Consider the following 18,365-nt stretch of genomic DNA (forward strand, 5'->3'; position numbering starts at 1 on the left):
GCACAGCAGATTACGCTATGCACAATTCTTTTTGCGTGTTAAGCAAAAATTACAATAGTTTGTATCACGTTTTCTCCACAAAACATTCTCTACCCCTAATAAAATCATTGCTTTCAGGATACCTTCGGGAATTCACTGACCATTCCCCGCTATGAGTAGGGGCATAGCTTTAAATTTCTCCCATCGGGTTGGGGATTTTTCACCACTCGCTCTTTATCCTATCTACTTAACACTCTATTTACAAGTATACATTTCTTTACTTTTTAATAACTTTTTTCTTTCGTTTTTTCTATTTTTCGTATTTTCTTAAATAATAAAGTAAATTAAGATTATTTGTATTTTTTCTTTCTCCCTTCTTAGCTGTAGGCTCTAATAAAATTAGCTGTGAAAAGGAGCATAGCTGGCCGGACGGGTAAACAAAACACCTCCATCGTGTCGGTGATGTTATTAGAAATATGTGTATTATTATTAAGGCTTTTAGCATTTAATTTTCATAATCTTATGTGCCTGTCATCCTCGTCCCATGGCCATTCGCAGCGAATCGATTATTATGCGAAGAAGTATAGAGTTAAGCATCTCTAGAGAGTGGGAAGCTAGCAATTATAAATAAAGATGGAAGATGATATTTAAAATTATTAATATCTAAGCCACTATTTGTAACGTTAACGACATTAAACTATCCTATCCTTTACCGATGTTTGTATAAGCTAAGATAACTCAGTCAACCTAACGGTTCTTACAGCTCAGAAGTAAGATACAGCTCAGAAGTCAGATACATGTACAGTATTTCAATAGTGATTTTACTAGCCAAAAAAGCTCATTTTTTATGTTTATTTAAAAATACATATTTTTCATTCCTTATTTATTTTGATTCTTTATTTTTCCTAAAACTTAAAGAAATAAAAATTATTTAAATAACTTTATTCAAACATTTTAGGGAGTTAAAAAGCTAAAATCATTTGAATTTCCTGCTGTCAAGAAAGTGTTTTTACACCAAACTTTAATACTAAATAACAATATTGAAACAAGCAAGAGGTTCTAGTCGGGAGCACCCGACTAAGGGATACCCTGAACCCTCTGATTCCAACACCAAATGCAGCTCGTGCTACAGTCTCGTTAGATTTAGTTATAATAAAGAAAAATTAAAATCAACAAAAAAATTCTGACCTTGGCAGCGTTCGAACTCGCAACTAACCGCACCACTTGCCGCCGCCTCTACTCAAGAGCCACACCAATAATTGAGTTTTAATGAGAAAAAAACCAAGTAAAATAGCAGCACAGAAAACAATACAATCGCAATTGCAATGCTGTTGATAGAATTCAAAGCAGACGCGCATAGATGTGTGTGTGTGTGTGTGTGTGTACATGTATACAGAAATTCTTGGTATTTGCGCTAGCTGATGCTAACACGTGCGCACATAACTTTTGTGTTTCTTAACCGATCTTAATGAAATTTTCGACAGTACATCTTATTGTAGAATAGATTATAGAATATTTGTTTATTCTCAATTGTATTATCAATTACATTAATTGTGGCTTAAATAAGTGGGCAATACACGTTGATGTATTTATTTGATTTATAGCTTTTCCGTGGTAAAGGGCAGCCGGCGATAGCTATAAAATGAAAGAAACTTGATACGTATGTACTATTCTAGAAGCTACATGGCAAGTTTGGTGACTCTAGCTCTTATTATTTACCAGTTTGTTTCTGATATTCGATAACTTGGCCCGTTTCCCAGTAATCGATAAAAATCGATATCGAAATCTGGTTTTTTGAGCAATTTCCAAAGTCATCAAACCTGACATGTAGCTTCTAAAATAGTATATATATACCAAGTATCTTTCATTTGATACCTATCGCCACCTCCCCGCTACCACCACAAAGCTATAATCAAGAATTGCCCATCAATTTAAGCCACAATTTATATGCAATTGAATTTTTGAGAATACACAAATATTCTTTAAGATTAAGAAACACAAAAGTTATGTGCGCACGTGCTAGCAGCATAGCTGCTGCGCAAATTCCAAGAATTTCTGTATACATGTACACACGCACACATTCATGCGTGTCTGCTTTGAATTCTATCAACAGCATTGCATTTACTTTAATTGTTTTTTTCTCATTAAAGCACAATTATTGGTGTGGCCCTTGAGTAGAGGCAGCGGCAAGTGGTGCGGTTAGTTGCGAGTTCGAACGCTGCCAAGGGAACAATTTTTTTTTTCATTTTTATTTATTACTACTAAATCAAACGAGCGCGTAGCGCGATCTGCATTTGGTGTTGGAAGAAGAGGGTTCAGGGTATCCCCTAGTCGGGAGCTCCCGACTAGAACCTCTTACTTGTTTTCTATTGGATTCGTATCAGGACTTTGTGGTGGAGTATCCAATACCTTTTCCACAGTTGTACAACAGCCACACCCTCACCATATGTGCTTTATGGTTCGGGTCATTGTCCCGGTAAAATTTAAAAATTGGCTTTTTGCCCTCCTAAAATCCAAATTTCCGTGCACTGCTGACGAGATGTGTCTGTTGAATGCTCATATATTGTCCACCATCCATAGTATTTTCTATGAAGTTCGAATTTCCGCACCACACCATTACTGACAGTTTTCCAAACTTACATCCAGATTTCTGGATGGCCCATCATTGTAGTACAGCATCATTTTGCTCTCGTCACAGAATATGACGTTGTACCAAAACTCTTTCGACATATTTACATACATACATATGTATGTACATGTGCTTTTCGGACAGTTTCATTTGAAACATCAACACCACTTTCTTCGTTGAATTCCTGAGGAATAGCGTAATTTGTGGATTATTCTCAATTTTCCGTTTATCTCGGTCAGAAATTTTGCAGGGACGACCACTTACTGGCTTTGCCTCTAGCCTATCTTCCTTATTGGCTCTGTTTAATATTTTGTAAATACATATGTAGTTGGTTATGGATAAATGAAACATATCGGCCAGCTCCAAGACTTGACGTCCCATCTGATGGGTATAATACACCAGCTGAGCGACTTCAAATGTTTCCTGCCATTCCATTTTTCACAAAACTGAAGCCAAACTTTACAAATTGCAATAGAAAATTACTAGAAAAGTAGAAAACAGAAGAGAAGCAAAAACACATGAGCCTAAATTGCAAACCAATTTACCGTAGTTGTTAAAACACTTCAATGACAGCATGAAATTATAATGTTTTTAGCAGAGTTCGCAAATAACAGTCAACACTTTCGGGTTGTCTGTAAAATAACAGTTATTGTCAGACAGAATGAATAAAGGAGAAAGAAAACACACAAAGTTCTGTTTCTATGTAGCAGACTCTGGCACGAGCAAAGACACTTCTCTTCGTATTTTTTTCGGGCATGTTATTCCACGAACACTGAACAGAAAAAATTGGTGCCAAAGTGTCTTTTGTGCTTGTGTGTGTCTAATATAATTGCATGCATTTTTAATTGTTAAGCTTAATATTTAATAACAAGTAAGAGGTTCTAGTCGGGAGCTCCCGACTAGGGGATATCCTGAACCCTCTTCTTCCAAAACCAAATGCAGCTCGCGCTACGCGCTCGTTTGATTTAGTAGTAATAAAGAAAAATGAAAATAAAAATAAAAAAATGGTGCCCTTGGCAGTGTTCGAACTCGCAACTAACCGCACCACTTGCCGCCAACTCTACTCAAGGGCCACACCAATAATTGTGCTGTAGTGAGAAGAAAACCAATTAAAATAGCAGCACAGAAAACAATACAATCGCAATTGCAATGCTGTTGATACATGTATACAGAAATTCTTGGAATTTGCCCAGCAGCTATGCTGCTAACACGTGCGCACATAACTTTTGTGTTTCTTAACCGATCTTAATAAAATTTTCGACTGTACATCTTATTGTAGAATAGAATAAAGAATATTTGTGTATTCTCAAAAATTAAACTGCATATAAATTCTGGCTCTTAATTGATGGGCAATACAAGTTGGATAATTAACTTGATTTATAGATTTGAGGTGGTAGGGGGGGGACTAGGAGGACCTACAGCTATTTCAAGTCTCTAGCTCTTATAGGTTCTTATATCCTTGCGTTCATAAATACGGACGGACGGACAGACAGACAGACGGACATGGCTAGATCGACTCGGCTATTGATGCTGATCAAGAATATATATACTTTATAGGGTCGGAGATTCTACACATAAACATATATAAACAAACTAAAAATTATTTAATGGGTGTTTTCTTATATCTTTGAATATATGCATGTACACATACATATATAAAATAGCTTGCCTACTTCTTAACTGTATTATGTCATACCCTCTCTTTCACTCTCTCTCTCTCTCGCTCTAGTTTCCATTGATATCGTCACACTACAACAATAAGAAAAGACACTTTTCGCTTCCACTTTGTTCGTTTTGCTCTTCAAATAACACACATTTCTGTGCGACCGACCGAATGTGTCCTGTTAAGATCTTACTGTTAGACATAACAGCGGTATTTCTCAAGCAAAAGCACAAACAAAGTACACATTTGCTACGAAATAAAGTGTTCGATGGGGGCAAAACCGAATTTGCTTCGTTTTTTTCTGTTTATTTGAGAGCCGACCGCATTGAAAATAAGTGTTGACTGTTATTTGCGACCTCTGGTTTTTAGTTTTTTAATTCTCTAAAATGTTTGGATAATGTTATTTTAATAATTTTGCCGAGAAGAAACGCATAGAAGAGACAACGAATACTGTACGCTAGGGGATGGGTTCCCTCGATTTTAGCGTCAAACTGTTTCGTAAGTTGGAATACGTTTCCTGCAGCGTCTGTGAATTTCACTAGGGAATTGCATTGACTTTCACAACTTGAGCTAACATTTCGATTGTCGTTGCGGAGAAGCAATTGACAGCAGAGTTGGCATCATTTGTATGAGCATTTCGTGAAAAAAAATTTGGAAAGCGAAAATAACAAATTTGGAAATATGCTAAGGATAGGAAATTTAAAAGTTGATCAACTAATATTCCTTTTGCGAGAGCGAGAATTGTCTACATGTGGCACACGGGATTAAATAATTCGACGATTACAGGAACATGAAAGCTCAGATGAGGTCGAAATACCATATGCCCCTCGGCATAGTCATGGAGAAGATGGAGGATCAATTTATTAGCTGCAAAATGAAATAAAACAGTTAAGTGAAATTATCAGTCATTTTATAAACATGCAATGCGCTAGTGCAGGACAATGTGGAATTCGCAACAAGCTATGAATAACTCACATATATAGATGCAGAAAGCGAGGTGGAGGATGAGTATCAAAAAAGCACAAGCACACGTCAAGCTTCGGTCAAGGAAATTGCCAACACATGTCATTTCAGTAAATCAGTTCGTTGATCGTGTCAACAAAGTGGTTGAGGCATATCGATAGGCGAGAAGTTTTTATTGCGCGCAATCTACACTCGACTCCATTGAGTAATAAATATTCTATATATTTCTTACTCAAGAACTCGACTCAAAAGCCCAGCCAGAATGTGGTTTGACTCTTCGCCAATACTCCATACTACATGGCCCGACCTGGCAGACGCCCTTCGCGTGGAATTTGGTGTCACACCATATGAAGCAGAAATCCACTACGCCATGAAAAAATCGATTAGACGTCCAAAGGAGACAATAATGGAATATTGTTTTCGTATGTCCACCCTGGGAGCTCGATTTAATCTTAGTGAGGCAGCTGTAATGCAATATACACGATCAGGGCTTCAGCACCGTGAACTGAATCTGAGTATAGCAGCAATGAACTTCGAAACAATGAAGCAAATGCGAGAAACGGCGGAATCCTAGTTTCCCAATCGAGGACAATATTAAGTCAAAGACGACACAGTTCTAAAATACAGTAACGTTGAACAAAAGCCAGAAAAAAACCAAGACAATAAAACGAAAGGTAACAATCAAATATTATAACTGCAACGAGATTGGTCATTTTGCAAATCAGTGTCCAAAACAACAGAAATGTCAGCGCTGTACTAATTCAACCAAATTTCACCCGAGTAGCGTCAAATGCAACTCAGCTGAAGTAAATGTAAGTCGACTTGGCGCTATTAATAGAGATATTATCTCTAAGCAGATAATCGTCCAAAAACAACTGTACACAGCTTTTATTGATACTGGTAGTAGAGTTAGTATTGACCGCACGTCGGTTGCTCAATTTATTAATGCTGATCGTCAAAAATGCTCAATGCATATAAGAGGCATTTGCGGTGGCACACGTATTCTTACTGAATCTAGTATTGTGGATATGTGGGTTTACGGAAGGATCGTTTAGAACCAAGTTTACATTGCAGATGATTAGCTACTGCAGGAAGTCTTCTTGCGTGGACAAGATGTCATAGTCGATACGCATCTCACGTTAACCTTTGGAAATGGACAAACGGTTTTTAAGAGCAAAAGAGCACACATAAGTAATTCCAAATATGCTAAGCTTCTTTCTTATTTTGAGCACGAAGATGATAAAGCCTGGATGGAACAAGTCGATGACCCTATCCGTGCTCCATATGAGGATGCATGCGAGATGGAAACAGCCAGCTTGAAGATATCCAAAACAATCATCGACGAAGCAGATTGATTATTTGCTATACAACTTTAAAATACAAACATTCAAAATGTAACAGAAATCGACGAGTATGTCATTGAATAAGATCGGCTCCATCGCAATTACAACAAAAAGCTCTTGTGGGTTATGCCTAAGCTACGGTTTCAGATCCTCTATGAATGTCATGAAAAAGAAGGTCACATAAGCAAGAACGTTGGGATAATAAGATGCACTCCATCCAATGGAGTATCAACGCGATGGTTAACAAATCTACTAACTGTTCTCTGTTCCACCTTTTATATATTAGATACGAGCCTCGTGACATTCTACACACCACTTCAGTGAACTTGCTCCAAGCCCAGGAACCTACTATGCTGACAGATGCCGCGTTACAACAACTAAGAAGAGAAGCTGCCAAACAAGGTACCACGAGCACCGCGGTTTTTATACCCTGAACCCATTAAAAATGGGTAATCAGGGTATATTGTATTTGTGCAAATGTATGTAACAGGCAGAAGGATGCACCTCCGACCCCAAAAAGTACATATATTCTTGATCAGCATCAATAGCCGAGTCCATCTAGCAATGTCCGCCTGTCTGTCTGTCCGTCCGTATCTATCAATGCAAGGATCTCAGAACCTATTAGAGCTAGAGACATTAGAAATTTTAGATGTAGGTCCTCCTAGTGCCCGCGCAGATCGAGTTTGTTTTCGATATTCGATAATAGGCACCGTTTCCAAGTAATCATTTGCATTTAAATTGTGGCTTATATTGGTGGGAAGCATAAATTTGTATTTTTACTTGATTTATAGCTAAGAGGTAGTAGCGGGGAGGTGGCATTAGCTATAAAATGAAAGATACTTGATATAGATATACTATTCGAGCAGCTACATGTCCAGTTTGGTGACTCTAGCTCTTATTATTTACCAAAATTTCTCAAAACACAGAATTTCGATATCGATTTTTAACGATTACTTGGAAACGGGAAAGTTATCGAATATCGGAAACAAACTCGATCTGCGCGGCACTAGGAGGACCTACAGTTAAAATTTCAAGGCCCTAGCTCTTATAGGTTTTGAGATCCTTGCGTACATACATACGGACAGACAGACGATCGGACGGACATGGCTAGATCGACTCGGCTGTTGATGCTGATCAAGAATATAAATACTTTATGGGGTCGGAGATGTCTTCGTTATGCCTGCTACAGACATTTGCACAAATACATTATACCCTTTTTACCCATTTTTAATGGGGTCAGGGTATAAAAAGCTAGAGCAAGCGAGCGCGTAAATCGAGATGAATCTGCTGTTTAGCTGTAGGTCCTCCTAGTGCCCGCGCAGATCGAGTTTGTTTGCGATATTTGATAACTGGCCCCGTTTCCAAGTAATCGATAAAAATCGATATCGAACTCCTGTTTTTTGAGCAATTTCGGTAAATAATATGAGCTTGAGTCACCAAACATATATGTATATGTATATCAAGTATCTTTCATTTTATACCAATCGCCACCTCGCCGCTGCCACCAAAAAGCTATAAATCAAGTTAATTATCCATATTGTATTGCCCATTAACTTAAGCCACAATTTATATGCAATTGACTTTTTGAGAATACACGAATTATATGGCACAATAAGATATACTGTCGAAAATTGCATTAAGCACGTGTTAGCAGCAGCTAGCGCAAATTCCAAGAATTTCTGTATTCACGTACACACACACATTCGTGCGCGTCGGCTTTGAATTCTATCAACAACATTGCAATTGCTATTGTATTGTTTTCTCTGCTACTATTTTAATTCGTTTCTTTCTCATAAAGTTTCAAGTATTGGTGTGGCTTTTGAGTAGAGCCATCAAGTAATGCGGTCAGTTGCGAGTTCGAACCCTGCCAAAAGAACTTATTTTTTATTTATCTTTATTACTACTATAGAAAACGAGCGTGTAGCGCGTATTGTGTTTCTAAACCAATCTTTTCTGGAGTATATCTTATTGTGACATAGAATATTCGTACATTCGCGAAAGGACAACAGATGTTATCAATTAAATTTTGTGTGAAGTTGGCGGCGGGGCAGATGCGGTATCTAAGAAACTAAAAATTTGTATATGGTATACCAGAAGCTACATCCAAATTTGGTTTCTTAAAAAATGATAAAATAACATTTAAAACAATATATCGATGATCGGAAAAAATCCGGTTCTGAGAACGACGCTTTTGTACATACGGACATGGCTAAATCTACTTGACTATTGATATTGACTTAGAATATGTTTATATACATATGTATATACCAGCGGGTATAACCCGGCCTTGCCCGTGGCACGTATGTTATAAAATCAATGTTCTCAAACAAATTTGAAATAATTTTGAAACTGATCGGACGGTAAACAAATAACTTTCATACAAACGTTTTCCGCCAATTTACCACTGTTGCGAGTGGAATTTCCCAAATCGCTGAAGCACGTATTCATTACATTCTTATGTAGAGCTTTGAAAATAAGTTTGAAGCAAATCGGACACAATTTAAAACTTCGCACAAAAAATCTTTGAGTCGCATTCCACCCGAAAAAGTTTGGATTCTGCGAAAAGTGTGAAACACGTCTTAAATGATTTTTCTTATATATCTTTGGAAACGAATTTGAGCGCGAAGCGTCACCCACCAAATTTTTGACCTCCATTTCCACCAAGGAGGAACGGATTTTACGAAAAGTGTGAAACACCCCTCAAATGAATTTGAACAAAGATCTTTGAAAATAAGTTTGAGGCCGATCGGATGGTAAACAAAAAAGTTACATACAAACGTTTTTCGCGATTTTTCCACACTTACGGGTGGAATTTTCCGAAACCCCGTCTTAACGTGCACCTACATCACATAAGGTAGCTACAGTGAAAATTTTAGCTTCCTAGCTCTTACGGTTTGGGCTGTGCGTTGATCACCAATCAGTCAGTCAGTCAGTCAGTCAGGACAAACAGTTTTATATATAGAGATATATATATATAAGTATAAAGAATATCTTTATGGAATCAGAGACACTTCCTCCTGTCTGTTACATACAATTGTACAAATCCATTATAGCATATTTACCCATTTTTAATTGGTATAGAGTATAAAAACTTGGTAACTAGGAAACTTGATCACTTTTTCAACTTTTTTACAGTTTTTAGGTCTGATGAATTTTTAACCATTGTTGATTTATATCATCAAAATATATTATATGCTCGTTAGATCGTAGAGTAAATGGTCGGCATTGTGCGAACTGCTTATAATTGCTGTAATTAGTCCGCATACAATTACGCAAACATATTTAGTTCAATTTGTGTTGGTTAAAGCTAATTGAAGGCTGGCAGCATCAAGTGCCCCAAATGAAATCAGCAATTGTTATCATAAACAAATCTGTAAAAACAACAAATTTGTACATTACACATTAAAGTGGTGTTTCGAATTTAGAAAACATTTGTATGTAAAGCAACGGCAACGGCAACGGCAGTCTAGTGAAGAGGGCTCGAATAGCAGATACCTAACATCCTGGTCTAGGCCCTAACTGTTATGTGTACATATATAGAATAGTTCCAGGTAGTACCTCAAATGCCTTATCACGAAACCCATCAGTTTAAAGAAGGGAAGCCAGATATATGCTAATGTATGTACGAGGCAGAAGGAAGAATTTGTATGATTATTGTGAGTTTCATAGTTTTCTAGAGCATATCAGTCTGGCTGCAGACTATGTTCCATTCGATCACTTTCGACAGCTGTTCTTCGGGTTCCTCAGATCTGTCGTAAGTTGATCGAAGTCGATACTCAATTGTTTGTATTTTTCCATTTCAGATTTCTAAGAAACTTTATTTAGAATCAACAAAACATCCCATACATATGTTTTAAATATTTCCACTCACCATACAACATATAGATGGGACAGTTAGAAAAAGTCATTTATTGGCAACCAACAGGCACACAAACGCATAAATGCTTCTGTCCATATACAAAATTATGCAAGTGTGCGCCCGAAAAGTTTCCATGTACACATGCCAACGCTTAAGTACCCTTACCGACAATAAAGAGCTAAAATGCAAGAATTTCGCATCGACGTGGCAAACCCTTTTATTATTTCATATTACTTGCCCCTTCAAAAGGTAAGAAATGCCTCCGCACTGAGAGTAAGTTAAAGCATTTTCCTGTAGTGTGAGCGAAATAAAAAACAGCGATGCCGTTCTATCACAGAAATCATATGGATTTTTTACTCTCTTGCTCTCTGAGCAAGTGAAAGAGTCTCGGACCCAACCAAAAACGAAATCGACTTTGGACCTGAACTCTAAAAAATGAAAGGCTACACATTTTTCTTATAGCTAATAGATGGGACTATATGTTGTATGGTTAGTGGTATTATGTATTAAACCATAATTACACCACACTGTTGATTAATTGCATAAAGAAATTTTTACAATGCGTTCAAATCAAAGGTCCAGCACTTTTAAAGTGATAATTGAACCGACTGTTATTAAAAAATCTCGTGCATGTACTCGGGACATACATATGTAAGTACAAATAAAACTTTGTATGTAACTAAGACCGGAGACAATGACATACAAAATAGTTTTTCAATGAATACTAGCTAAAAGCGAAGCACGCAATAAACAGCGAAATAGGAAATGACACATAGTAAAAAGCAAATATGATTATAAATTAGTCAAACTCGCTTTAATGAAACCACGAAAAACTAATTATCACTTGGAGTTATTGCTAAATGAATGACATATGGATCGCAGGGAAACACTTTATTTAGGCACAACAAGTAAGCACGTTGTCAGGTACAAGCAACGCTGTTCAATATTAAAAAATATATTTATTGACATCTTTATTAAAAGCCAAATGTACATTCATCTATCAATAAAAAGCTGATTGTCCTTACAGTTAGTGAGGAACATATATATGTACAACTTATGTACATACATATGTACAACTTATGTACATACATTTGTACAACTTATGTACATACATATGTACAACTTATGTACATACATTTGTACAACTTATGTACATACATATGTACAACTTATGTACATACATGTGTACAACTTATGTACATACATATGTACCTTATGTAAAGTATGTTGTTTGGAAAATTTTTACCGCAAGTGTGGAATACGTTTCTATACTTCTTCTTCGATTATAATTCTACCGGCTTAATAATTGGTCTTGATGATCTTTGCCAAATGTTATTTAAGACACGCGTTGCTGTAAATCCACCCATCTATTTGGAGGGGCTTAGGGAAGTACGGCTGAAATTTTTTCATTGATGGTGACAATGCCCTTCAGTTCTTCTATGTACAATTATATATATATACAATTAAATATATACATATATATCTAAGTATATATATACTAGCGGGTATTGCCCGGCCTTGCCCGTGGAACGTTTTGTGCTTAAGATTTTAGATATTTACCTTTCCACTTAGTACACGCCCGCGGAAAATTGAAATCTAACCGTACCATCTTGATCTCCACTTCTATTAAAAGTAAGTTTAAAGTGCATCAAATAAAGAACCAATTGCTGGAATCAGAGGTTTCCGCCCTTATTAGTCTTGTGATAAGAATCTTGAGGCCAAATAAAAAACTTGCGTTTACAGACCCGCATTTTCCATCCAATAGCGGTGAACTTTGCGAAGGCGTGTCAAATAAGTTCCGATAAAGATATTTGAAATTGATTTTGAAACCGATAAGTTAAGTTTGAAACGTAACGTGAAACACGTCTCAAACGATTCTTCTAATAGATATTTGGAAATTTGAACACGAAACGTCACCCACCAAATCTTTGACCCCCATTTCCACCAAACGAGAATGCATTTTTCGAAAAGTATGAAACCCCCCTCAAATGAATTTGAACAAATTTCATTGAAAATGAGTTTGAGGCCGATCGTATGGTATGGTATATGTATGGTAAACAAAAAGTTTCATACAAACGTTTTTCGCGAGTTTTCCTCACTTACGGGTTGGATTTCCAGAAACCCCGTCTTAACGTGCACCTTTATCACATAAGGTAACTACAATGAAAATTTCAGCCTTCAAGCTCTTACGGTTTGGGCTGTGCGTTGATCACCAATCAGTCAGCCAGTCAGTCAGTCAGGACAAACAGTTTTATATATAAAGACTAGCAGGACAATAGTTTTATATATAGAGATAATTTACAAATATAAGTACCTACAAATACTAAAGGGTATTGTAACATATATATACATATTTATAAAACTGTTTGTTCTACCTGACTAAATGTCTGTGAACCAAAAATCAAGACTGTACTCCTCCGAATGCGTTGATTAAAGATTGGTGAGATATATGTACATTCCAGAACTAACATATCAGATTTGTTGCCACGTTGTCATAGGACCTAGCAATGAAAGCAATCATAGCCCGTTTCATGGAATCATGAACTTGTTTATTATTTTAATTAAACTTACTGTCCGTATTATATACCAAAATATTGGGATACTTTGAACTGTAAAGCACTTATAATGCTTTTATCAACGCATTCCGTCAAACATATGGACGGACAGACATAGAGACATGGCTAGATCGAATCGGTTGGTGATCCTAGTTATATATACATATATATTGATTGCATTGGTTTGTCCTTATGCTATACTTCTGATACGACTGCAAAACCGCATCTAATGAGGAACAATCGGTCGGAAATAAAGCGTTTGTAGAATAGCAGTTCATTTCTTGTGTAGCTGTCAATCTAAAATTAGCAACTCAGAGAGTACGCATTTCATTTCACACTGGCACGACACAGTAAATTTGCTTAAATTGATGTATTTGTTGGGCAAAAATATAAAAATGAAAAAGAATGCCAAAAAAAAAGTAAGCCAAAAAAACGTAAGTCCTGTAAATGTGGGAAATGCGTTTCAAAATATTTATCCAGCTAAAAAATAAAAAGGATAGTTAAATTTTAGAGTCAAGGAACTTGCTATTTTACAAATAAAACTCACCAATGGGTTGGGGACTGCTCGCAATATCAGCTGGATAAGATGGAGCAATAGGAGCTAGAGGCACACGCTCTGTGGGCGCATCGGGGATTCCAGTGATCGGGGACTTTGGTGTGGAGACGTCGTCGGTGAGGCGATGTTTTAGCTCGTCATATTTCTGCGCAACAGAGCTAGAAAAATCCTTGGCACCTTCACCAATCTTTTCAGCATAGGGCCTAGCCGCATCGGCGACCTCCCCAGCACCCTGTTTCACCTTGCAGCCAAAGGTCTTAAAAAAGTTTTTAAAATCGCTGTCGTCTGGATTCTTGACCTCGTCGCAGTCGGTGGCGCGGGACTGACCACTCAACAGCACCAGACCCAGTAGCGAGCAACATATGATAATAGCTTTCATGTTGCTGATATTTTGCTTTAACTATTCACTTAGAGCTTGTCAATGCGACTGAACGAAGCAAATTGACTCACAGTCGCACAATGCCAGAACCTCCGAAGCTTAGATTAGTGAGCCATACCGGTTTACTAGCGCTTCGTCGCGCTGATCTGCACCTGCCCCGCTCTCTGTCGCATCTTCATTCATTCACGAATAAATAAAACTGACAGCGTAAAACAAAAAAAACTTTATTTACTTTCAATGCGAGCTAGAGCTTATCTTTTATATAAGTTCAAAAATCTATTCCATAACAAGTATATAGGGTCGGCTACTGATGCTTATCAAGACTTTATTTTTTCAAAACATACAGTAAATTAAATAAAATGAGTACTCTTAATTCAGATTTTTTCGATTTACTTTAATTTAAATGAATAGAAAATGCATCTCTTTTGATTTTTGTAATGGGCCCAATTTTAATGCGTAGCGTTAACCGAGTGCGTAGTGTACAGACAGACGAACGTGTGTCAATCGTCTCGGCTGTATATGCTTATCAAGAATATATATACCTTATGGGGTTAGAGATACCTCCTTCTACCTGCTACACACATTTTAACTAAAACATTATACCCCTTATACTTATTTTTAATGTGAAAAGGGTATACAAACAAAAAAGTTATTAAAGAATGGCTTGCACATTAAACTACAAAGCTAAAAGCTTGCGGCGTATATGATCCCTGTGTTTATTAAGGTAAACATTTTTATGAATTTATTTATATGGCAAGTTCGAATGCTTGCTACGACAGCTTGCACTGAGTACGCGGTATCTCTATGTCGATGATTCGATAAGAGCTCTCTTTTAGTTTTATTTCACATTTGTAAAAATTATTGTTTTCAGTTTGTGATTCATACTCTATGGCATCTAAGACTACAATTACATTGCATCATCGTAATCTAATGCTAGATAAATAATTATAAATTCGCTGGCAAGCTTACTTAAGCGGTTCTATATTAGTTATCTCATTCTCTTCCTCATTGGGAGCGAGGCTACTTAATGGCGGCTCTTCGGAATGCGTCACCTGCACAAGCTCTACATTTATCGGCGCGTTGGGGTCTGTGTTTTCACTCGGCGTCATCGGGGTCGTGGCTTGCGTGGCATCAGCTCCTGCACTTGGAGGCCTGTTCGCAACAGTGCCAAGCAGCGTTTCTATAAGATTACCAAATCGGTGCACAATGCTCAAGCCAACGCGCTTGGCGGTTTCTTCTAGGCGCTTTGCCTCTGTCTCCAAATCTTCGATCCAGGGCTTAGCTTTCTCCAGTGTACACTGCACATTATGCAAAAACTGATTTACCTCGCTGGGCCTGGGCGTCGCCCCACTGTCCTCACTTGCCTTGACACTTCCCTGGACATCCGTTCCACAGATGATGGGTGCCGCTTGCAATTTTCCAATGCATAGCAAAAGCATTGGTAGCAGTATATGAGCCATCATCATATCCGCCCCTTAGTTTATGTTATGGTCCCAAAAAATGGCCTATTGTGTTTTTCTTTACCTAAGTCTTTACTTTTATAGTTTCGTTTGCTGAAGACATTAAATAGGCGTGTACAGCAACTGAGGCTGAAAACCTGACTGAAACAAGTTTGCTGACAACTGCAAAGGCATGAACGCTCCACCAAGCTTGGATTTCAACTGCAGATGGGTTACAGAGCGCTCGGCAACGAGCTCTTTAAGAAAGTCGTCAAGCGAGTAAACCGCCAACAAAACCTATTCCCCAATCAAAACAAATAAGAACGTAAAGGACGGGTGCGGGCGACAGTTCATTACTCTGTTCAAGTTGTAAAAAACTGCCCTAAGAGCATTCTTGATTAAAAGGTTGGCGATCCTAACGATTCTAGCTCCCTCTAAAGTTTTAACTTTACCACATCTAAGAATCACAGTCGTAATAAATTTTTTGTTTTACTTTAAATAAATAAAACAATGCAATTTATGAGTCGTAACTTATTTCCATATCTATTTTCAGTGATCTTTAGAAAAGTTTATAGTACTTTGCTTGCCAAATTGCTTGACTACTTTAAAGCTGTAGGAGATATTTTTTTTTGTGCCTGACTGTTTCTATTTTCTAACTTTAAAGCTGGCGGATATTTGGTTCTTGCGGACGGACGTCTATTGTACTGAACCAAAATACCCGTTTTAACTTTATGAAAAGGGTATTCAAAAGGAAGGGAACAATGCACTTAAGACACTCTAATTAAGTTTTTACTAAGTTGACCTCATTATCAACGATTGGACCGACAAAAAGTTCTGACAAATAATAGATCGACAAGCAGCCGCAAATGATATATCAGCGATCATCTTAATTAAAGCATATGTAAATAGAATACGTAAGCAAATCGAATGGTGCATGCAACATGAAATCTACCTATTATACATGCAAATTTTAAGTTTTAAGGCAATCGAATAAACAATCAAGCGTAGCAAATAAATTTTCACATAGATCTTTGAAAAAGAGTTTGAAACCGAAACCGAACCATACTTGCGAAGGGAATTTCCCAAATCCGTTCTAGCGTAAGCTTCCATTACAAATTTCAGCTTCCCAGCCCTTACGGTTTGTGGTGTGCATTGATAATCAAACACAGCCCTTTAAAATTATAGGATAGACTGTTGTCGGCACCAGTCCGGTCGGCTACCAGCGAAATATATTAAGAACAATGGTCATTCCGGATCCAGAACTGTGGAATATATCAGTTTTCCCGGTTTTCCATGCCTCAATATTAACTTTTGCAATTTAAATAAAATTTAGGGTACATTTGAAATTGCTGTTGTTTAAATAGCAGTTTGTTTTATTTACATAGCAGATAAGCAAAATAATAAAAAAAAAAAAATGATTTGAATTTAAACTCAGCCCCATTACTTCCTTAATTTGCTGCAGTTGCCCAAGGCATCCAGAATGTGCCCGTGTCCGCACTGTTGCTCACCCTTGAGAATGTCTGGATTGATGATCTCGACGTTGGCCAGAAAGTCGCGATCTTTGCTCATCTCCTCAGCGGAATCTTTGGCGAGCTTTTCGCGAAAATCACCGAATCGCTCCTTAATATCGGTGCCCAGATCCTTTGCACGCTCTCCGAGTTTCTTGGCACCCTCCTTAATTTCAGTTCCTAGGTCCTTTGCCTTCTCCCCAAGCTTTTTTGCCCCATTCTTTATCTGGCATCCTACGTTCTTAAAGAAGTCGCTTACTTCGCGCTCGGAACTGCTGCTACTGCCAGTTATCTCCGACATTTTTTCGCCCATCTCAGTGAGCACAGCAGGCACTTTCTCCTCACAGTCAAGCAGATCTGCATGACTATAGGAAAGTCCAAGCAATAGCACTGACAATAACCAAATTCCACGTATCTGTCGCATGCTTATTTACGTATATTATGTAGGTATGTATTTATGTAGAATATATAAGACTCTATATTCCAGTTGATGCTCTTGTCAATTAGTTCCTGTGGCGCCGGTAAGATAGTTGGCTTCCAAACTGAACCTGAACGTAGACTTCGGTTGACTGGCTGCGAGCGAGGACTGTCCAAGCGTTTTATTCACCCCCTTGTAACAGCGATAGGTACACTAACAACAACAGCCATAAAGGCCACAATAACAACAACAGCAACCTAATAACAAGGCAGCCCCGTTATTTTTTCAAAAATTGTCGCCTTTTGTTTGATTGTTGATGCCTTCGCCTTTCAGCTTTATTCAATTTATGGGCTGACGCCAAGTCGATCTCAATGCTGACGCAGTCGCTTATTCGCTTTTCTTAATACATAAGTGCAAATTCAATTACGGTTTCAACAACAACAACAGCAGCAACAACCGTAATAACGACAATGACGAGAACTTCCCACTTTGCCGTTGATTCCGAGCTGCGCTTTTGCGCTAATTCCAAGTTTCCAAATACATATGCATAGGCATAGCGAATACCCAGTGTATTGGTTGCCTTGGATTTGACTATTGTTTTAGTGCTAGTCGGGGCTGTTATGCTTGATAAGGCAGTGATACAGACCTATTTTATTTATTGAGAGCATCTTAAATTCGTTCACTATATGTATATGTATGTATGTACATACATGCATACCTATGTTTGTGTGAACATAGCTAAACCACTGGCAAAATCCCTATCTCTATATACTTCATAATCTGAGCATAGCCGCTAAATTAAGTCGGATTTGTTTTTTTAAATACTTAAGCTCGTTAAAATAACAGGAACAATCTATGGTCTACAAACAAATATTAAATTATTCACCCTCTCGTTTTAAATTGGATTTACTTGCCAGTTCTCAGTAAGCAATACGCATCGACTCTACGATGTTTGAACATTGAAGTAACAAGAATGAATGAACGTAAAGCAAACATTTTTAACATTAAAACAATATAATTTTCAAGTTTATTCAAACAATCACTTTCGTTATATCCATTCTAAACATTGAATTA

At 37.5% G+C, this 18,365-nt stretch overlaps 3 protein-coding genes across 3 annotated transcripts; all 3 read right to left on the reverse strand.

The window, feature by feature from the left end:
- Positions 1 to 13,346: 13,346 nt before the first annotated feature.
- Positions 13,347 to 14,000, reverse strand: LOC135440101 (uncharacterized). The gene is made up of 2 exons (XM_064699111.1): positions 13,539 to 14,000; positions 13,347 to 13,471 (listed from the first exon to the last, which is right to left on the reverse strand). The coding sequence occupies exons 1-2, from the start codon at positions 13,924 to 13,926 to the stop codon at positions 13,464 to 13,466; spliced, it is 396 nt and encodes a 131-aa protein (XP_064555181.1). The 5' UTR covers positions 13,927 to 14,000; the 3' UTR covers positions 13,347 to 13,463.
- Positions 14,001 to 14,313: 313 nt separating this feature from the next.
- LOC135440098 (uncharacterized) lies at positions 14,314 to 15,610 on the reverse strand. Its single transcript, XM_064699106.1, has one exon. The coding sequence runs from the start codon at positions 15,390 to 15,392 to the stop codon at positions 14,892 to 14,894; it is 501 nt and encodes a 166-aa protein (XP_064555176.1). The 5' UTR covers positions 15,393 to 15,610; the 3' UTR covers positions 14,314 to 14,891.
- A 1,090-nt stretch (positions 15,611 to 16,700) lies between these two features.
- LOC135440095 (uncharacterized) lies at positions 16,701 to 17,457 on the reverse strand. The gene has a single exon (XM_064699103.1). The coding sequence runs from the start codon at positions 17,295 to 17,297 to the stop codon at positions 16,806 to 16,808; it is 492 nt and encodes a 163-aa protein (XP_064555173.1). The 5' UTR covers positions 17,298 to 17,457; the 3' UTR covers positions 16,701 to 16,805.
- Between the last annotated feature and the right edge of the window lie 908 nt (positions 17,458 to 18,365).

Source organism: Drosophila montana, unplaced genomic scaffold (genome assembly GCF_035044405.1).
Source record: "Drosophila montana isolate Dmon_TW-CO22-7 unplaced genomic scaffold, ASM3504440v1 contig_825_1, whole genome shotgun sequence".
Classification (NCBI taxonomy): Eukaryota; Metazoa; Arthropoda; class Insecta; order Diptera; family Drosophilidae; genus Drosophila; species Drosophila montana.